We start from the raw sequence: 23,213 nt of genomic DNA, 5'->3' as shown, positions 1-23,213 counted from the left end.
AAAAGTGCATATTTGTTGTTAGCGTATCTTTGCTTAAGCAATTTGAGTACGAGTGTCTTCTGTGACGCCACCGCCGCCGCAGCGCCCAATTTAGTCCGATGACAATGCACTTCAACCGCCTTGCATTGACACACTTTATCCCGTAGTTCCGCTTAGTCTAACCGACCGTAGTTTTTATCACGATTAGGCGCTTTCTGCGCGTCTCTAGGCCTTTTCAACGCATCAACAACAACAGCAACAGCAACACGCATTCATATTTCATTAATTCAATATACTAAACTCAATGAGGTATAAAAAACATTATGATTTGCCATTCTCTTTCCCATCGCTTTGGCTGTTGCACTGTGTTTTTGTGTGAAGATGAGCTTGCAATTGCTTTTGACAGCATTTAAGCGCATAATATTGCTTTGCTTCTTGTACAAAACGGGTAAGCTTGTAAGACTGCTGCCTTTATCGCCTGTAGTTGCGTAATGCTTTCGATTAAGAATTAATTTTTAGCTAGATTTCGTTTGTATTAATGAGCAAAACTCAACCTTATATCTAGAGATAGATATTTATAATGTTTTGTATATGAGATTAAATCTCTGATCTCAACACTGCTCTTCAGCACCGAGTTTTACAATTAGTTGACAACGCTAGAGACATTATTCCATCAGTGTAAAACTTTTCCGATTTCTCGGCGAAAAACTGCGACAAGTAAGTTTCACTGGTTTCTCTTGAAGCCAACTTTACTTCATTAAGGGAGGTTTATATTGACCGAAATAAATGTTAGTCCGATGGTGCAAGGTCAGAGCTATATGGTGAATGCATCAAAACTTCCCAGCGAAGCTCTCCTGGTTTTTGCTGAGTTATCGAAGTACTGAGTAGTGTTGGCCTGATGGAAAACGAAGCTATTTCTTGCTTCAATCTCATCAGTTGTTGACAGCAAAATGTAGAATCAATTGTTCGACCAGGCTGGAGTAGCTCATAGTGGATGATTCCTTTCCACATCCCACCAAACACTCAGCATAACCTTTCGAGGCGTCAATGCTGGCTTTGCGACCATTTGTTGAGCTTCACTACCATAATATTTTGCGCACATTGTTGTCGTATTTGATCCACTTTTTGTCTCCTGTTACGAGTACCATTCGCTTCAGAAATGATTCGATTTCATTTCGTTTCAGAAAAGAATCGGAGGTGTTAATTCGGTTCATTAAATTTTTCTCAGACAATTCATGTGGTATCCAAACATCGAGCTTATTTTTGTAGCCAGTCATTTTTAAAATGGTTCGATGATGAATGTTAAGTTTCTTAGCGATGTCATTGTTGCCTTTGTGACGGTCCCGGTCAATCTTTTCCATAGTTTCATCTACTTTTTAAACTGTAGGTGGACCAGAGCGAGGTGCATCTTTCACATTGAAATTTCCAGAATGGAAGCGAGCGACTCATTGTTGTGCTACACGAACTGAGACTGCATCGTCTACGTAAACTTCACAAATTGAATTGACGGGTTGCTACAATACACTTTGAACAAAAAAACTCAAGTTTTTGTATATAAAATTTCTTCGTATCACATCAAATATATTCCAAGCGAAGCCAGGTCCTTCTCCACTTGGTCCTTCCAACGGAGTGGAGATCTTCCTCTTCCTCTGCTTCCTCAAATATAGTTACGTATATAAATTATATGTTTCATCCATATCCTGATTCTTTTATGTGAACATTATGCTAGAACTACAACATGGTAAGGACATTTTTGCTTTGGCTTTTATGGTCGATAGATTTAGCATAATCAGTGAGGCAATAATTCAGGATTTTGTGCTTTTGCTTTGCTAGAAGTTTTGTATACTATTTGTTGCTTTTATTTTATTGGTGATTGCGCACGCATAGTACTGGCGTCTGAGCAGTTGGAATGACGACAGACGCCAATAAATGCGCTTAAAGCAGCCTACAAACCAGCGCCTCACACACACACAGCCTTGCAATGAGCCCAGCATTAGTATTTCAGTTTAGTCCAACCCGTTGGGCTAACGAGTAAATGACCACACCAAGTTAATGGCGATTTTTATGATTTCGGCTTAATGAACTCGCGACGCTATGTTGGAGTTGAATGTGCACAAAATATAGAGAGTGAGTATGTACGTGTAACGTAATACGCTCATTGGAGGATAAAAAGAATTTTAAGCGCTCGTAAAAAGTCCATTTGGTGCGCTGCACACATAGTGGCCACACCCATTTCATTGCACTTGAACTTTCCGAAATCTCACATTTTATGTCATTCTTTATGCATTGGCTAGTTGACTTATATAACACTTATTTCATCGCTTTGCAGATCCGCACCTACAGCACCGACTTGCAGAAGCTGCAGAAGGATAATGAAATATTGATGAAGGAAAACGAACACTTGCATGCGGAACTGAATTTGGCTAAGGACCACATACTCGATGCGGAGAAATCAACTTTGGAGGTAAGTTGTGTGGATGGCTCTGCTTAACTTTTGTGTATTAAACGTTTCGTTTACTTGCAGTTGAATAATAATGCGGCATTACAACAGCTTATGTTGCGTATAAAACAACTTGAGGAGCAGGAGCATCAGCTGAGCACGGAGGCGGACGAGCTGCGTGAGCAGAATGAATTGTTGGAATTCCGCATACTCGAGCTGGAGGAGAACAATGACAAGGTGAGTGCAGCCTAAAAGTATGCTACGCTTGAGATAGCCAATGAGATATTGAGCGGAAATGAACGCCTGTTTGTAGGCTATGGTAAAATGTAAATGCAAAGAAAGTGAAAAATGTTTATTAGCATTAACATGCTTTAACCGGTTTAACAGCAGAAAGTAAACTGTTAACAAGTTGCATGTTTACATAGCGAAAAACTTTTCGAGATACACGTGATTAAAATGATGAAATCATGCTGTTTTTTTTTAATTAAATCTTAACAAAAATTTTCAAATAATTTTTTTAAATTATTGTTTTTAATTAAATTATTTTTTTAATTAAATTTTTTTTAATAATTTTTTTTTTAATTAAAAAAAATTAACTAACAAATTTTTGGTCCGCCAAAATATGACTTTTGATCCGCTCAAATACTGTTACAAGTTCATTGTTAGTTATGGTATGAAAAGGAGAAGATTTGTTAGTGATCGTAGTCTTTGTCTCCTAGTTATCACTCAAGCAAATTTGAAATATACAGTTTTGAGAAAAGCAGTCAGGTGTAGTTAGAGACTTGAAAAAAATTATAATTTCAATTAATTTTTTTTACAGTAAATTAATTTATTTTATAAAAGTAAGAACATTGATTCATATAATAAGATTTCGTCTTGATTTGACAGAATTTTGAAAAAAGAAAATTCAAATTTTTAAAAGTAATGGCTGTTTGTATAGATCTTCTTCCAACAAAAGCTTCATCCGGTGACCATCATTAGTCCTTGCGGATTCATTTAAAATTAATCGAGCAAAAAGAAAATGTTTTATTAGTACAAAATCAAATGCCTGATCCAAGTTTTTTTTTTTTTTGAATTATAATAACAACCGGCCGGTTGAGGAAAATTTTTTCCAGATTTTCTAAAAACAAACCAATTATTTATTATTTGTTTATAAAAAACCGAAACTTCAAAACCATTATTTTTGAGAAAAATCGTATTTGAAGATATAACCGCTGCTAGCTACCAACGGTCGAACGTTCCAGAGCGACCGAGAACCCTTTGCTAATTATTGAATAACAGGAAAAGTATTAATCGGTTCAGGATATAGTTTAAAGGTTGGTTTTCTCGGCTAAAAAACAGCATTTTTCAATAATTTTTTTTCATATAAAAATTGAAATATTTTATGAGAAATTTTTATTATTGCAAACATACGCTATTAACAAAAAAAATTTATAATTTTTGGAAAAAGTATTTTAAACTCGGCCCACGTAACACCATTTTTGATGAAAAAAGATGCGTCCGCTTTAGCACGATGATTCCTTACAGGATTATCTAAAGTGTAAAAATATCTGTTTTAGTTAAAACATTCATTAAAACTTGGACGAAGGAAAAAAAGCTGAAAATTGGATTTTTGGCAAAAAAATTTTTTACAAAACAATGATAATAATAATTAATAATAATAATTATAACAATAACAAAATATGCTTTTAAGTTTCGAAGGCAAAAGTTGGTTTATTCGACATAACATTATTGTCATTTTAGGCTTGATATTTGTCTAAAGGCACAACGCGCATGCTCTCAATACATTTTCTCACAGTTCCACACGTGCTTAAATGACTAATAACGCATTTGTTATTTGCCAGCTAGTTTCTGTACTGTGACCCAACATTTATGTGGCCATTCATTAATTTCTCTCACATACAGACAATTGGTCCATTGAATGTTTTACCATGGCACGACGAGAATCGAACCGAATACCGTGTGAAGGCGCTTGTTGCATATGGTTGCCTTTAATTTCTGTCATTTTACTTAAGTACTTGAAACATTTGCGAGTTTAGCCGCCGCCAGCTATGCGCCACCGGCTATTTGTTCACCATCAAATCGGCAGCACAAGTTTTGCGCTTTCAGGGCGGTAGCAGCGTCAATATAGAGTTGCTTGCTGGCCAGCGAAAGGCGTGTGCAGTGTCGGCGTGGTGTCGATGAATGAACTTGGTGACGTATGCGCGGCCTGTGCGCCTCCGAATTGAGTCATTCAATACACAGCTGCTTCGCACAGCAATTGGCAGCGCTCCATTTGGCAGTGAGAGTGGCCGGCAGTAAAATTTGCTGCAGTGCGCATGCGTGCTAAATTACTTAAGAAGTGCCAAAATCTATTGGAAATTTATCTGCAATTGTCACTTGTTTGACTGATTGGCGAACAGTTGTCCGCCTGTTGGCTTGGCGTTGTGTGTGTGTTGTTGCCATCATATGATAAATCACAAAACTATTCAATATGCGCCCGCTTGCTTCGTCGGTGAGATTGGAAACAAAAAAAAAAGAAACAACAACAAAAACTGTTTGGCATGTTACACAGAGAGGTTGTTTTTGGTTTTCGCTTTGAATTTTTTATCTTTGCTTGGCTACAGTTGGCTGATAGGTAGCGTGGCACACCCTCTTTTTTAATGTCAGTCGAGGAGTTTGCGTCATTGAATTTTTACTACAATAAATGATAAAATTCATTAATTTACGAAAATGAATGTTAGCTTGTGTAATCGGCGATTCATATATAAAAATTTTGGATTCCCCTGTTCTCTAGCCGTTCACCAGAAGGACCACTGAAAAGAGGTGTCTGGTGATACGGACGATTTATTTGCTTAAAATTAGCTCGAATCCAAAAGTTAAAAAAAATTGTTATTACTCGTATTACAGATGAATACAGTAATGATCGGTCCAGTAAAAATTTTGATTTTCGAAAAAATTTTGAAAGTTTTCTAACAAAAAGTAGTTTTTTGTAAAAGAATATATACTATAGAATGTCTAAAAAAAATCGGAATTTTTGTTAAAATCGAATTCCTTTAACCATTGCCCGACAAATATACTCGCATAGCAGATCGTGTAAAATTTTTAATCCCATCGATGCAGCCTTTTCGGAGTAATTTTTTAACTGACTCTGAAAGCAGCATTTCATGAAAAAAGCGTTTAGAGTTTTGACAACTGATTACACTAAGTTAAAAAATTCTTACACACATAGCTCCGAAATTATTTGCCCGATCAACAACAAAATTTTCGAGAATACTTTCATATGCATGAAATTCCTCATAACCGGACACTCACCGTCTTTGTGTCCGGTTAAGAGAGCTATTTAATTATTGTATAGTGGCTAAACGAGTGTTTAAAATAAACTCATGGAGTGAGAAGCTGCAACTCAGCATTGTATTTCTTTTTAAGTAGGAAATGCAAGCCAACATCAATTAGGACAATTATTCCATTAGTTTCCGTTGAGCCGCTGCCGACCAGATGGCACCAGCACAAGACAACTTGTTTGTTGTGATTACTTTTCGTATTGTTCTTAAAAACAACTCTCGTAAAACACCAAAAATTAATAAGAATTTCAAAAAGCGGGAATTATAAAATGTAAAAAAAAAAGTTTAACAATATTTCTGAAATCTTGTCCGTTTATTAGAGATAATTTGAATCAAATATTACCAAAATAGTGTCCGTGTCCGATAATTGGAGCGTTTTCATGTTCAATTATAGGAAATAATAATAATGAATGAATAATAATAATGAATGAATAATAATAATGAAAACGTTGTTTTCATGATATTTGACCGGTTATGGGAGCTATGAGAACTGTCCCCAATGGGGATTTTCACTGTATGTTGACATACATGTAAAAAAAGCGAAAATATGTACCTGTACCGCATTGCAAAAAACCGTTAGCTGTTACGTTTCGTAACAACAGATATACCAGATTGATTAATCCATAATAGATAAGCCACTGGCGAAGTATCAACTTTGGCACTCTTGAGCAATGAAAGCTTGGCTGCTTTTGCAAAACGTGACTGGTTTGACCAATACCCAAAGAGGGTTCGACTTTAGGCTCAACGGTATTGAGTTTCTAATTAAATACATTCTTAATATATACATTTAATTTACAAAGAAAAGACAAAATTAGCAAGCACAGACACCGTTAACTCTTTAGTAAAATAAATTATAAACATAAAGAACTGACTTGCACTTCGTTTTGTATTTGCATTACAGATGAAGCGTTCACTTCTTCCTTTTGACTAGATTCAAGTATTTCAGCAAACAAAAAACCAAAGAGTTTGGCGGCAAACTTGTAAACAATGCAGAGTTGCTCCACAACATTTTTTTTTTGCTCCAACATTTGAGTGCCTAAATTAAAAAAAAAAAAAATTTCCATTTTTAGTTGCTCGCCAGCCCACGAGCAACACTCGTTCTGTCTAAAAATACCGATTCTCGGATGCGGCACTTGTGAATCTGCGTCTTGATGACACACTCGCTTTGTGTTTGCGCACAGCAACAACATGCTATACATACATGCATCGTTGAACTACAGACTCGCAGGCGGCTTGAGTGCCTTAAGTCAGCAGTCGGCCCACACACACTTGCCTCACTTGAGTGATTTATTGATGCGCTTTAAATGGTCGCACTTAAGCGTATTGTGCGCATGCGCGAATACTCGCAGCAATGCCGCGACATAAGCGTCTGTCTAAACAATAGCATATCGTAATAAATCGCAAATGACGCAAAATAGTTTATGTCTTTTAAAGCGAGTAAACTCAAATGGCATAATAATACTTATAAATAGACAGAATATCAGAGTCGCCCGCACAAGAAGCCTGGAGGGAGGGATTTTGCATATTTGAAAGCAAAAAATGTACATATTTCCTTGCTCTAGCTTAGAACTGCGACTAGTTCACATCAAACGAGGCATTGCTACATCATCCAACGTTGTCGTGCCGGACTAAAGCAGAGACGGTTTTCAAACATCTCTTTCAAGCATCTCCTTCCTCTTTCTACATGTGTGCCCAGACGGCTCGCTTGTGATATGATAACTACTAATCTGTGACTAAGTCAACAAACGTCCTGCAAGCACGATCCTACATGTGCCTAAAGCATTCCAAGTTACCTTGATTGGTCTGTCAGCCCATTCGGAAATCTCAATGTGTATCGTTTTTTTCGAGGCAAAGAAAATGCTTCCAACGACTCATGATATCTTCCCGAGCCTTGCGTACAGAATATCATCTGCCACTTTATTGACCTGGAGAATGCAGCTTTGGCCTCCATCTTCATTGATAGATTTTCCCTTTAGTCACTAGTTGGCACGTCCGGACTCTATCGTTGCAGTAGCCGCAGAGCATATTTCGGGTCCACCAGGCGAGGAATGGTTACTTTCGCCTTGGGAACCGATGGGATACTACTGCGGTCTACCACTTCCAGGTTCGCTCGTTGTCCCACATTTGGAAACTTTAGCGTTTGGTCGACGTTAAATTTTAAGATTTTGACACCGTTAAGCCATCTTGTCCTATCAAATGATGGTGCTCGATTCGGTGTCCATTCTCGAGAAGAGTGCTTCCAGCAGCTTTATTTCTACTATTTTCCACCGCTCCTGTGACATTTGCCTCAGTGGGTTACTGCGGTCTATGAGCGCGACGGCAAATGCTGTTTTACAATCTCATTGGCTGTCGCTATCGGTTTGTCCGTGAGCTTGACGTCTAGCTTCCCGGCTACGTCTTCCTTCGAACGCTGCCTCTTTGCAGCTATATGCTTCTCAAAACGATTAGCATACGCTGGATCCGAGGCATTGCACCTGTTTCGAGTGTGCCCGGCCGCTCTTTACCTGATCTCTAAACCAAGCCAGACGTTTCACCTCCTCTTCCATCAGACTGGACTTGCCCTCAAGGTGGTTCCAAATGCCGACCGCCGCCATGTATCTCGCTTTGGCCCTCCTGCTTGCCTTCTTCCGGGGACCCCTCTTGTTGTCAGAGTTGGAACTATCGGTCGCCGGTGGCCGTTGACGACACAGATCCTTAGATCTCTGTGCTTACTGATGGTAGCAGCCTCGTCTCCCATCGACGTTTCGACTAGGTATACCCATTCACCTACTTCTGAGGAAAGTACGTCAGCCTTCGTTAGGTGTTGCCTGCCTGCAATGTAATGACTCTGCCAGGAACCAGCTTGATATCATGATATTGTAAGCAGCGACACCCATTGCCCAATTGACACCCGCGCGGAGGATACAGCTAAGAGGATTGTTCCGCTCCCATATATGTGGTCTTTTTTATCCACCGACCCTTTGCCTATCGAGCAATTACCGAAGGTTCTTGTGGAACATTCATCTAAGCCATCAATATGGTATTTGAGCCGTGCTTTTCACTACAGTATCAATTGGTAGCAGGATGAGTAACCCTTCAGGCCAACAACCGTTAATTGAATTTTCTCTCGATATGGGACAATATTTCGTTCATTCAAAGCGTGTGTGGAAAATCTCGAGATATTAGTATTCACAAAAACTTTAATATTATTGAGACTCATTAACTAATTTTGTCCTAAGGGCGCAAAAAAACGATGAAAATGTCGAGCTTTTCTTTCATTGTTACCGCTCGTTCATAAATATATTTATATACTTATATATATGGGATATGCTGAGTTGTGGTGTATGGAGCCTAAGAAATCTGTCATTGCGAAAATATTTATGGCTCCTGCTTGCGAACAAAGACAATACAACGTATATATGTATGTATGCACGTATAAGACACAAATAAGAATAACAATAAAAATAGGCGAACATGTACCTACAACTTGCATTTGTACGAGTCGCGGCGCCATAAAAGTACGTCTTTCGAAAACTGTGTTAGGAGTGTGTTGTCACCGCAAAGGGGGCAACAGAAGCTTGCTGCCATGTCGTGGCCAAACAAAAGCGCCACGAAATGAGGGACTAGATGCGGTTAGAGCCGCGCGCATGTGAATGGCAGCGCATACAAGCATATACCGAAATTAACATTACATCGGAGTATTTCAACGACAAGCGGGCATTTGAATGGGTTGTCGACCGAATAGCGCCAAAAACGCGCGGCGCACTGGGCGACGTGGAGAGCGAAACTGCCTTGCGCTTGCTACTCAATTGGCAATTGGCGAACAATGCAGTGTATTGTTGTGGCTGGTCTCGAATTTCGACGCTGTTCAAGCACAAAGAGATAAGAAAAATCACCAAAAGCGGCCAAGTAAACAAGGTAAGCGCGCGAAATTCGTGTGGTGGTGAGCAACGTGGAGAGCTTAAACCAGTTAGCTAGCATTTATTGCATTTGTCGTAGCAGAAAACGTGCACTATACGCCGCGCTTGGGGAAAACACTCAAAACAAACGCAAAGCCGCTCAAATGCCATGAGTTTTGCGTTGATAACATCTGCACCTACTTTGAGTGACAATAAACGTGCGCTCATTCAGCGCCTACAAACAACAACGAGTGGCGCGCTAAGCAACTAATTGCCAAACTCTCATTTGGCGCTGCTTCAGTTCACCGTCGAACGCGTAGAACTGCGCATGCTTACAAGTTTCGCGTATGAATTTTGATTTTGTGGAACTTTGACGCCTAGATTCACTGTTCTGATTGCGCACCCATACATATACATAAATAAGTAGTTATGTATAGGCGCTTAGCAGCCATGGGGCTGTTGATGTTTTTTGTGCGCCAAAAAAGAGACGAATTTTCGCTAAAGACGACAAAAGAAAGCAATAGTGTTTTTTTAGACAATTTGCAAGTGTTAAATTTGTTAAAAAAAGTGTTATTGATTAGAGAAGTTTAAAAAAATATACATAATAAAAAAATAAAATATATTTAAAATAAAATAAAGTAAAATAAAATAAAAAAAAATAATTAAAAAAAAAAATAATAATAATAATAATAAAATAAAAAAAAAATATAATTTAAGCTGTCTGCGAACAGATACTCGCGCGAATAATGACGAGATCCAATGCAAGTGGAATGAGCTCCAAGATATCGAGAATCTATAAAAATACATGCTAAAGTGTATTCCGGGCAAGCAGTCAAACCACTTACTTGTGTGGCAGTAAGGCACTGAGTCGTCTGCATGCTAAAACAACATATATTTGCGGCTGCTAACAATTGACGCTCACCAGCTGGCAAACAGCAACCCGAAACTTTAATGGGGATAAACAAATGAAATTGTTAGCAGAATATTGACACACTTTAGCAAAAAATAAAAGCCTAGAACTTTTGCTAACTCGGCATATTTAGGCAAAACTGACTACGTTTAAGCAAACAAAAAAAAAATTAATAAAAAATAAATAAAAAAATTTAAAAAAATAAAAAAAAAAAATAAAAAAAAATATTTAAAAAAATATTTTAAAAAAATAAAAAAAATAAAAGATAAAAAGTAAACGCTCAAAGCAGTGCACCCTTTGTTGCGCATCCTTCAAGCAAATTTTTTTCATTATTGAAAAAATTGTATTGAAAGGTTAGGCAAGAAGCTGCAGCGTATTGAAAATTAATACTTGGAACCAACAGCTTCATCCGCGCATTACGTCAGCTAAATGAATTTCAGTACTGCGCTGAAATTACAAAGTAGCAAGAGCGTAATAAATAACCAATAATAAATTACTTAGACCGCACAGCGATTAATATTGCGTTAAGAACAGCTAAAGCCACCGTCAAGACCACATCGGATTCCATGCAGCATTCTCGAATTCGGATAAATAACAATTTATTAACCTCGAAATTTACAAAAACAAATGCCTTGTCTAAGCATACACCTATAAATACGCAAATCAATCAGTTGATCGATATCCATAAGTGGTGGCACAACAAAGCGTTTGCTTCGTTTGCACTTGACGTGTGTAGTAGCAACTTAATTTCAACTCAAACCGACAAGTATTAATATTCATATGTGAATTAGAATAAAAGTATCTACTTATATATTTGCATATATGTATACATATATATATGCATATGGTAGAACCACCAACGCTACCACCATATTTAAACAACATCACATTGGCATATAATTGGTGATTGAAGACGGCACGTAAACAAATTGAGATGCTTTGCGACGATGATTTTATTTGCTTAGTAAGTCGACAATTCTTTCATAAATACACATGCACATATGTATATACATACATGCATATATAAGATTGATTATATATATAACACTGATGCTGATGCAACTGTCAAGTTTTACACTGAAAATAGTAAGACTTTGTTCATAAATTTAAAATTCTTAATTTTTTCATCAAAATCTATGTCGTTCGCCTCCAAGTAGTCCTCTTAGTCTCAATACACTTGCATCAAGGTTTTTTCCGATCCACGAAACAGTTGTTAAAGTCAATTTTCGGAATAACCTTCAATGTAATTCAGTTTAAAGTCTTCAATTGCCTGAAAACGGTTTCCTTGGAGAGGTCTTATGAGTTTGCTGAATAGAAAGAAGGTACATGAAACTAAATCAGACCCGATATTGGTTGAAAATTTGGCGAAAACTCACGAAGAACCACATAAAATTTAAATTAAAAAAGTCTTATTAGTTTTTGCCCACAGTAGCATGTCGTCTGTGATCGGTCTTTAGTTGCCTTCATAGCGTTGCAAGTTCAGTTCTTACCAAGAAAACCCACTTCTGTCGAAGTCAAGTGCTGCGAACAAAGGTAATTTTTTTAATAACAATTAATTGATATTTCATAGGCATACATACCAATAAATAACTAAAACCAGTGCTCAGTTAAGTTTACTTACTTTAACAAATGCATGGCAGTAAAACAGAGCTTTCTAATAAGTACCGGATTCTGCTAAGGAAACGTTTTTTTTTTGATGAAGTCGGGTTCAGCGAGCAAAATTATACTTTTTTTACATCAATTAGTTGACAGTCTGCAAGCATGCTTACAAATATAAATTAAGCTCAACATTCGCCCAGCTTTACATTCTTTGGAAAACCCAACGCAGCAAAAACAGCGCTTTCTATTAAGATTAAACTTTACTTCTACTGTCATTCGCAATTTGACAGGTGCTCTCATTAACAACAAATTCTTTTTGGGCAGCTTTTGTTATAACAAAAGCCGTGTAAAGTCAATCAAAACATTATTTGTTGTGTTATGTATGCATGTGTGTGGGTGTTTTTGTGTGGCGCCAAGCTTTCGTGACCATAACAATAACAAGTGGACAAGACCTTATTGACTTTGGTATGGTTATTAAGCCATTTCACGGAAATATGTGCGCACCCACACATCAATATCGATCGCCAACTTTCGCGCGAACGACACAAAAAAATTCTACAGATAAATAACAACCACAAATATTGGTCCATACACGAAAAGCACATAAGTATTTATAGATCAATTGAAAAGTAACCGACCTACCTTAGAAATAAACATTTTTTGGTAAAATTGATTTTTTTCTTATTCAACATTGTTCGCTTCAGGGCTGATACATTGATTTTAGCGATCAGTTTCGGTGATCGTCTCTTCACTCGACGAAAATTTCTTCGAGGTGAACATTTTTTTGAACAGCTGTCAAATTTGAAGGATAGGGCTAACCTAAAATCATAAGGACCTAATTGTAGTAGCGCCATGTGTCAGAAGCCTCCCGCATGACGCTTTTCAATTTTACACCGAGTTAGTAAAGGTAGGATTGGTTAAGTGTGGTGAAAGTCTTCATCTACAAAACTAAAATAATCAGCCACTGATTTATATAAGTCGGAGAAATTAATCTAAGTAGGATGTGGAACTTTTGACTTTAGTGTTGAGCTGTTTAGTCGCAGAAACTAAAACCCATACCGTCGTCTTCCTCAGACTAACGTGACGGGACGTGAGGGGATCGAAACAGATAGCTTCTAAAGCATCCATGTCTCATGCACTCATTATTTGGGTTAAGTGGATGTCCGGGATTAGTCTGTGGGTCCACCATCCTTTGACTGAGGTTTGCCATCGTTGCTGCTACATTGTGATGTTTTTGGTTCTCTGCTGGCTGGTCCAATCGCGCGATGTCAATGGGCGGTATACCAGCGCGAAGGGTAGATGTCATATAAAGGTCTCGTTTTGTAAAATCTTTAGCCTAGTCCCGTCCCACCGTTTATACAAACACATAACAGCGTGTCGTCAAATACTTTTGAAATTTATTCTATAAAAATCGCATATTTTTGACACGGTGTTGGATATTTTGAAAATAATTCTTCTTTGGCTTTTGCAACTGAAGCCGGTATATTTTTATTATTTAGTTAGACTTAGCGGGATTCGTTTGTATTATACACATATACTATCTACATATACGAGTGTGTGAATGTACACATATTATTTTACACTTAAATGCTTCATTTACTCAGCCGCGTTGTTTATGGTTTCGCCTTCGCGCAAGCCTTTTGTTTGGCCGATTGAATTGTGACTAACAATAGTGAGCGCTGCCATCGCCTATTAGCCTTTGTCGGTAGCAAGACAGCTGGTAGCCGCTAGTCGCCACTAGTGCCAAAACACTAAAGGCATTAGTGCACATAATTATGAAAATGAAGTCATGGAGTTCTTTTAAGAGCTCAGCTAATTTGCCTAGTAATTTATATATTTTTAACGGTATTTAAAATGTATTCATATTTTTTTGAAAACAATTTTCTTTCATCTTTGCGAAGCTGTCCATGAAACTGATATTCTACAATTGAATTATATAAGTGTTAATTGATAAATTATCTGTGCAACAGTCAATAACTCGTAGCAACTTTTTTTCTCTATACAGTTTTAAAGTGTCCAATAAGCGATGTGGGCCGATTGATTTGTCGATTGACTTGGACTGGCTGGCGGTGTGTTGCAAATTGCACTGACAGTTTTGACCGCTTGTTCTGTGCGCTTGTTGGGCATTGGAATACATTATCGGTGCTCATTATCAAGTCAACTGGATCACTAACTTGAAAATCAAAACAATAATGACTCACATCAAGCATATGCCATATCTACATTTGTTTATAGTGAATAAGGCATTCTGGGCTGCATGAAATCGACTTCGAGATTGCGCCCTTCTCATAAAGTTTTCGAACTAGTTATAGTATAGTGTTTAGTTGCTACGAGAACACAAATTTGAACTGCAATTAGATGAAACTTCATTGAACTCACATTCAATAAGAGTCTTCTGTATATATAGTACTTGCCTTTTTTGCTTTTGTTATATTAGAAATTTAGCAAAGCTTGATTTCCAGCGTAATTATAGGAACAAGTTTAGTCGCTACTTCAATACATTAATGTCCGCTGAATGAAATTAATTTCTGCTTTTAATCACCATTTGCAGGTTTCATTGTAGAAATTAGCAAGATTTGCTGGCGAAACTTTTTCGGACATAAATATTTACCTTTAACATTAAGTCTCTTTATTTGTTGATGTATAGAAAGTGAGTTACTCGTATTCGTATACGTACTCTTTAAATTAGTAAGAGCTTGGCAGAAGGCTTGACCAGAAGGTATTAATATTTGTGCCTTGGAGTGTTATTATTTTTGTTGTATGGACATTTGGGAGGCAACATTATAGTAGACACTTAAGAGGTCGTTTACATTTGTATGCACATTTTTTGAAATTAACAGGTCAAGAGGTGAGAAGTCCCAGATCGACCGTAGTAAAACATATATTTTTTTTAGCAAAACTCGTTTTTTTATTCAATATAGTTTTCTCAAGGTTGATACGCTTATTAAAGCGACACTCCAACTCTTTGCTACCATTTTTGTGGTACGAGTTGTTTGTTGCTTCAAACTAGAGCTCAGTTTCGGTAAACACCTCTTCATTCGACAAAAAAACAATGTTCTCAGCAAGCTTTCTTTTGCGATCTGAGAACAGGAAATAGTCGCTGAGTGTCAGATTTGTAGAATATAGTGGATGTGGAAGCAGTTCGAAGTCCAGTTCTGGTATTTTTTCCATCGTTTTTTTTTTTTTTGACTTGTGATAAGGTGCATTGTCTTGGTGAAAGAGCACTTTCCTTTTCTTCAAATGCAACCGGTTTTCGACGATTTCGTCCTTCAAATGGTCCAACAACGCTATTTAATAGTGGCTCTTTATAGTACTTCCGTTTTCAAGGTAGTCAATGAAAAATATTCCGTGCGCAGCCGTCTGTTGCTATTTGGACAACGCTTTGGAGCAGGTTCATCGTATGCCGACCACTGTTATGACTGCCGCTTGGACTTCGGAGTGAAATGATGGAGCCATGTTTCATTCATTGTCACATATCGCCTCAAAAAATCGAATTTATTACGCTTGAACATCTCCAAACACTGTTCCGAACCATGAACTCGTAGTTAGGTTAGATGGCTGATCGATGATCGCACTTGGACTGGACACGTATATAGTCCTTTATAAAGCCATAGAAAATATGAACAAAATATGGCAAAACGCAGTAGCCAGAACAAATTTGCATAGGCGCTTAATTTCAACTCGCGCCAGTTTGGTGGGGTGTCTAAAGGTATGCGCTCCCAAATATCTAAGTCTTCACCTCAAACGCGGGACAGTCCAAAAGGAAGTGTTTAGTTTCCACCTCATCTTCTTCCATACAGCTTCTGCAGAATGCATCTGGTAGGTTTCCCAGCCTTACAGCCTGGACGCCAATAGAGCAATGGTCTGTTAAAAGTCCCACAACTAGGCAGAGGCTACAGTCTTACTGAGGGCTCACACATCACTAGAGCTGCTGCGATCAATCTTGAGAGCTCGCGCGGCATCCACTTTCCACAAAGTTTTCTCATACCCCAATACGTTATTTGTGAATGATACGATGCACACGGTCAGTTGATATCTTCAAGTGTTCCTACGATTTTAATGCATTATCATTTATCTTCAAGTTACTAAACAAAATTATTACTTTCTGCAGTATTTTGCTAACGTCACATTCACTAAACTTTTTAGTTTTTCTAATGGCAGCGATTCAAAGAGGTTTTGCAATTTTTATTTGTGCACTTTGTTCTCAACCTATTTACTTGACCTATTTTACACGCTGCGTCCCAAACGGAAAACGCAACGCAAATCACAATGTGACAGCATTTTGCTGCTTAATTATCATTCTACTTTTTTATTTTATATCTTCCTACCAATTAATGAAGTGTGAATCGGCATTAAGTTCCTAATGAGTTAGGTAGTCTCATTAATTATGCAAAACGAACATTGGCACGCACTTCTGCCAGTTGGAGAATGTATAAGTGTGTAAATGTGTGTGAAATACTCACTACACCACATAGTTGAGTATTGTGAAAGAGTTTGAATGAACGTCTATGAGAACAGTGGCTAATAGCTAAACTTATTTACATATTACTAAAAAAATGAAAAGAATGCTCCACGAGAACACACAAATATTTTAAGCCATTTACCTTTAATTATCATGCTTAGCACGTGAGTGAGCGAAAATTTGTAACTGTTACGAGTATTGGAAAGCGATTGAACTATCATTCTTGGCCTGCCTTAGCCGTATTTGCAAGTAATGCGAAAGATAGTGCAATTTATATACCCAGCTCAGAGTATACATCTTAAGTTTGCCGCGAAGTTAGAACGTTTTAATATAAGAGAGGTATTTGTGTTGTTTACAGTAACTTAAAATATTCATTTTGGCTTAAAAATGGAATTAAATCGTTAGTAAATCTTGACGAACAGATATGAAATCTTTTTTCCCTACCGAAAGCTCATTCATAAACTTTCTACAGCGCTCATGTCCATTGGCAGTAATCTCAAAATCCATCCACATCCATTTGGGCCGCAAATGTTGCGAAATTTCTATGAAGCGCGCTGCCCCTATTTTCCCAAAGCGCTGGGTCTTTTGCGAAAAACCATTAACCGCAATTTTCAGATTTTACACAGCAAACAACAATAAACATACCGTAAGCGATTATATTTGCAAACCTTAAAAATCATTCGAGTTGAAAATCAATTAAACTACCCACCGACAACCGACCGACCGACCAACCAACAAACCTTGCCAAGCGTATGACTGCGCAGAAGTTCAATCGAATGCAACTTTTATGAATAGACAAAATGCGACTAAACAAAATTAAAACCCAAACAAATGAGCGTGTGTTTGTTGTAGATGCAGCTGAGCGCATTTTAATTGTGCAAATCAACACCAACAGCAGTGAAACGGCGAAGAGTGCTCAGCGAATGGTGAAGTGCAGACACGCAGCTGGCTTTGTGCGGCCGCTTGTTGGCGGTGTTGATGGCAACACGCAAACGATGCAAAGAAATTTTGGCACTTCGTAATGCAACGATTATTTGATTGCCAAATAAGCGGAGCTATGATTTTATGTGTGGCGTTTGCTAGCTGCTTGCCACTGAATTGCACTTGCAAGTCTCTGTAGCAAAACAAAAACAGACAGATTTCATAGATGCTTTGGTGCGTCTTCGATGTTCGTTTAATAAAGGGTGATTTTTTAAGAGCTTGATAACTTTTTTTAAAAAAAAAACGCATAAAATTTGCAAAATCTCATCGGTTCTTTATTTGAAACGTTAGATTGGTTCATGACATTTACTTTTTGAAGATAATTTCATTTAAATGTTGACCGCGGCTGCGTCTTAGGTGGTCCATTCGGAAAGTCCAATTTTGGGCAACTTTTTCGAGCATTTCGGCCGGAATAGCCCGAATTTCTTCGGAAATGTTGTCTTCCAAAGCTGGAATAGTTGCTGGCTTATTTCTGTAGACTTTAGACTTGACGTAGCCCCACAAAAAATAGTCTAAAGGCGTTAAATCGCATGATCTTGGTGGCCAACTTACGGGTCCATTTCTTGAGATGAATTGTTGTCCGAAGTTTTCCCTCAAAATGGCCATAGAATCGCGAGCTGTGTGGCATGTAGCGCCATCTTGTTGAAACCACATGTCAACCAAGTTCAGTTCTTCCATTTTTGGCAACAAAAAGTTTGTTAGCATCGAACGATAGCGATCGCCATTCACCGTAACGTTGCGTCCAACAGCATCTTTGAAAAAATACGGTCCAATGATTCCACCAGCGTACAAACCACACCAAACAGTGCATTTTTCGGGATGCATGGGCAGTTCTTGAACGGCTTCTGGTTGCTCTTCACCCCAAATGCGGCAATTTTGCTTATTTACGTAGCCATTCAACCAGAAATGAGCCTCATCGCTGAACAAAATTTGTCGATAAACCGAATTCGAACCGAACACTGATTTTGGTAACAAAATTCAATGATTTGCAAGCGTTGCTCGTTAGTAAGTCTATTCATGATGAAATGTCAAAGCATACTGAGCATCTTTCTCTTTGACACCATGTCTGAAATCCCACGTGATCTGTCAAATACTAATGCATGAAAATCCTAACCTCAAAAAAATCACCCGTTATTTCTGAGCCACTGTTATTTTCGTGCCTTCTGCTAAGCTAAACGTTTTGCTCTTGGATTCGATGAAGATGACACCCGGTTCACTATATTCGTGAGTCGTCGACAGGAGTTATGCACGACAGTAGATTTATTTTTTAAAGACCGTTTTCAAAAATTTTTAAGGGGAAATTGGGATAGGCCCAAAATTCCCAGCTCATTATTTTCTATAGCTTTGCAAAAAAACCATTTTAATCAAACGTGCTGTCTGCTAAACTAAACAGTTTTTTACTCAGTCGAAGAAGATGACTCTCCTGTCTGTTTACATACTTCCTTGAGCTTTCAATGGTAGTTCCGGCGTTAAATTAGTTCAATGCTTTGCAAGTGGGAATTTGGGAAGCCGAATAATTCACAAAGCTTCGCGGAGTTCTATCTATAATCGAATACTTTAGTCATGATGGAAGTTGCCGTTTCGCGAACTGTTTTTCACTGTTTTTCACAGAGGACTGACAAATAAATGCAGTCAAATTTTACACCGTTAAACTGCACTCCTAGGGCAGTTACTAACGTTTCTCTTATGTTTAGAAACCGAGGACAAGGGGAAAAACAGAGTATTTTTTTCCGTACACATCGAACAATATAGACTGATAGTCATTTTGAAATTTGTATAGGTAGCCACTGATGTAACCATGCCCGCTTAATATTTGGATCAGAACCAGGTCCCATGTTGTCTAGTTATCCACGTATGGATGTCAGATATAAGTCTGTGGGTCAACCGTTCTTTTGTTGAGGTTTGCCAACGTTGCTGCCATATAGTTATGCCCTTATTTCCCATCTTTCTTTTTTAAATTCTGTAATTGGCGCTGATAGCTCATATAATCTCGTGAATTCGTCTCTCTGGACGTCTATGGGCGGCATACTAGCTAGTACTTCAGCTGCTTCGCTGGATATAGTTCGGAAAACACTCTTATCGATGCAAGTGTTTGCTCCGCATTTATTGTTCTGGCATACGTTTTTGTGTCTAGTGTGAGTATCAATATGATATATGATAAGGCTTTGTAAATTTTATTTGCTTTATTTAATGTGTAGGGCAAGTGCTCCTTGGATTTCAGTTTGGAGTCCAATATTACCTCCAAATACTTCAACTGTGGCTGTAAAGTAATCGCAAACTCTACCATAGTGAGAGTTAGTTTTCCTCAATTTTCCTGATGCTTATGAGCAATGCTTCTGTTTTGTGTTCAGCCAGTTCAAAACCCATAGAAGAAAACCATTGGCACAGACCATTTATATATTCATTACATTGTTTTTTGACATCATCAAGGTGTTTATCTGCTACCATTATAAGGTCGTCCGCTTATACGATTATCTTACTGATTTTTGGAGATTACAGGAGTTTACATAAAAGAGGGCCTTATACTGATCCTTAGGGTACTCCACTTGAAATAGGGCAGCTAACGAAGCTGTTTTCAATGGTGTTAGTCTATTTTCAAAATAACTCATAATGGTAGTTTTGTTATATTGCCATAGAGATTCTATACAATCCATCTTCTTGGATCCTATGATTGTTTCCTAGGTGCTCGATGCGTTTAGCTATTTTCTTAAATTTTTATTTTTATAGTCTTATATAACATAACTAGCCTGATTAATAATAAAAAATATTTACATATTTCCCTCCAGTGGTCTCTGCAGAGCCATGCAACCAGCCCCACTACCACAACAGACAAGTCACAAACAGTCACAGCAAACACTGCAAAGGATATTTGGACGAGTCGGGAAGATCCGATGCAGATGATCTTCGGCAAATGTGGCAACGGAGAGGCAAACATGAGCTCGACCAACGCAGCTTCACATAGTCAGCAACATGACGAAGATGAAGTCAATGTAATTATTTAAATCTTGTATTATCAAAGTAAGCATTTTAACTACTCTCCTTCTATATTTCAGTTAACGGATCCGGCCAATGAAGAGCTACGCAAACGCATCACACAAATGCTAAAGAAGTCGGCGTTAGATAGCGACGATAGGCACTGCCTACAACAGCTGATACAATTGGTGCAGCATTTGGACTTGATGGCGCAGCGCAGCGAACCAAACTCGTTAAATACGACGACGTCGTGTTCGAGTGACGAAGCCAGCAGTTTGGAAATGGTAAGCATAAGAGTCTAGGCGATTGTAGTTCTACTCAGTTGCTATAGAATGTGTTGGGTGTATATTTATTTGAGTTGTACGAACATGCATTTGAAAATTTTATCAATAGTCATCGCACATCAATATATTTCAAGCATTCTTTATTTAGTAAAATAAAATAAAAATATCATTTCTCTTAAATTTAAATTACGTGTATTTATAACATAAATAAAACGAGTTTTATTACTCTATTTCCCCCTTAATAAACAACTGCAAATTAAAGGTAAAATCGCGTATATCGGATTACGGCTCAGCATCCTCCGCGTCAAGTGCTCGATCCACGCATGAAGTCAGCAGCAGCACCTGCAGCAACAGTTCAAATACACAATCGCCTACAAAATCTGCTGTAACTGCCACATCGCCGCCCAACGGCGCACGCATAGTTGCCACAGTTTCGCCCTACAACAGTTCGCCCCAGCATCAGGCAGCATACAGCAATAATAACTGTAATAGCAGTCAGCTAGTGCCCACCAATACACCAACAGATTCACCGCGCAAGTCTCGCCAAGCTTGGCAGAGCAATAGCCTCAGTGAGAGTGGCGTATTTGTGGAGTCTGATTTCTTGAGCGACGTCAGTGAGAATAACGCCTGTACGCAGACCGATTTTGAGGACGAGAGTGCCGTCAGCCACGCTGCACGGGATCTCTGCAACGAACTTCAAAAGCTCCAGTGCACTGATTCGACGCGCAAAAGCGGAGTCCACAATTTACCTGCCCGTTCGCCGAACTCATCTCAATACTCACCAAATTTAAGCGAGCAAAAACAATTGCAGTATTACAAAGAACGGCTGGCGCTACTTGAAAGCAAAGTACTTATATACGAGAGTTCTGGCGATTTACAGAACAAGCGGTTAGCTGATCGCCTGCAACGTGAGATTTTATTGGAGAAGGAATTGAAGGAACTTAGAGACCGAGTCGAATTTTTGGAAAGTGAGAATCTAACACTTGAAGAGGAAAAGTGTGAATTCGAAGAGGCTGAAAACGATACACGTTTACGTCTACAACGGCTGGAGGTGGAGCTGGAAATACTCAGTCAGCGCAACGTTGAGCTTGAGATGTCCAGGGAGGCACTGAGTGCCAAGTATAAAGACTGTCGTTCTGAGTGTTTGATTTTACGCGAAGATCTGGGCGTTAGTGAGACGCAGATTCGTCATATCGAAGAAGATAAGCAGAAAGCCAAAGAAAACCTTGAGATATTACACAATTTGATACCCGCAATTATAGCGTACTACACCACGGTGGCGTACACGCATTGGACAAACAATCAGACCAACGGCAAGCCATATCAACCGGATACACTGAACCAAACATACCAGATAGAATTGTGTGCGAACACTGAAAATAAAATGGGTAATGTAATGCCAATGGTTACCGAACGCGTGAATGATGTACTACCCGCATTTTCGGGCAATCACTTTGAACACGCATCGCCAATAGCAAATTTTAACTGCGAAAATCAATTCTATAGAAATGAAACCCCTGAAGTGCCGAATTGTGTGTGCCAGTACCTGAAAGAGGAAGTTAAGTGTTTGCGCAATCAGATTAAAGATTTAAACTCACGTCACTACGAAGCCATGGAATCGGCTGACACGCATTGGGTGGAATTGGAGCGTCAATATAAGGATCGTGAAGAAGCGTACCGTGCTAAGGAGTGCTGCCTTAAGGCGAAAATACAAAAACTTCAGGACTGTCTGCGCGATGATGCACGCGCGGCTAATGAAAAGATTTGTCAATTAGAAGAGGCTGAGAGCGAACTGAAGAACTGTCTTGTACGCGTCTCCAAGGAGCACCGCGATTTGCTAGATGACAATGAATTTATGCGTTGCGAATATGAGCGACTGAAGGAGCAGTTAGACACGTTGAAGGCACAGCAGAAGCCAACTCTAGACCAGCTTGAGCAAGAGAAGAAGCGCAATAAGACGTTGAATGATGAATTGAGCTTTATGCGAAAATTGCAGGCAGAGACCGAGTGTAGGAATTTAGCTGAAATGGAATCTCTGCAAGGACAACTGTTTGAATTAAAGAAGGAATTCCTGCACATTGAGGTGACGAACAGTGAGCTCAAAGAAGAAGTGGCCACACTGGAACAGCAAATTATTAAACTGCAACATAATGAGAAGGATTTAGAAGACAAAACCCGTGTGCTCCAAGACGAGGTCAAGAGCAAGGAGGAGATGGTGCAGAAGCTAGAAAAACGTCTAGAACGTTCAGAAGGCTATAGTTTGGCACAGGAGCTCAGCGGTAGCCCTTCGAAACGTTTCAAACGTGAAGATGTTAAGGATTTGAAAACCGCTAGCACGGGTTTAGGGAATGCATTGCGTAATTTCAAGGTAATTTTATATTTTC

At 38.6% G+C, this 23,213-nt stretch overlaps 1 protein-coding gene across 3 annotated transcripts in view; it reads left to right on the top strand.

The window, feature by feature from the left end:
* LOC105231652 (putative leucine-rich repeat-containing protein DDB_G0290503) overlaps window positions 1-23,213 on the top strand; it is a 134,888-nt gene that overhangs the window by 110,265 nt on the left and 1,410 nt on the right. For all 3 annotated transcript variants that reach the window (XM_049449532.1, XM_049449531.1, XM_049449533.1), the window contains exons 8-12: window positions 2,309-2,443; window positions 2,504-2,656; window positions 20,359-20,562; window positions 20,626-20,829; window positions 21,092-23,197. In XM_049449532.1, the coding sequence (XP_049305489.1) occupies window positions 2,309-2,443; window positions 2,504-2,656; window positions 20,359-20,562; window positions 20,626-20,829; window positions 21,092-23,197 (2,802 nt within the window). The remainder of the gene's footprint in view (window positions 1-2,308; window positions 2,444-2,503; window positions 2,657-20,358; window positions 20,563-20,625; window positions 20,830-21,091; window positions 23,198-23,213) is intronic.

Source organism: Bactrocera dorsalis, chromosome 2 (genome assembly GCF_023373825.1).
Source record: "Bactrocera dorsalis isolate Fly_Bdor chromosome 2, ASM2337382v1, whole genome shotgun sequence".
NCBI lineage: Eukaryota > Metazoa > Arthropoda > Insecta > Diptera > Tephritidae > Bactrocera > Bactrocera dorsalis.
This window is presented reverse-complemented; position numbering and strand designations above follow the sequence as displayed.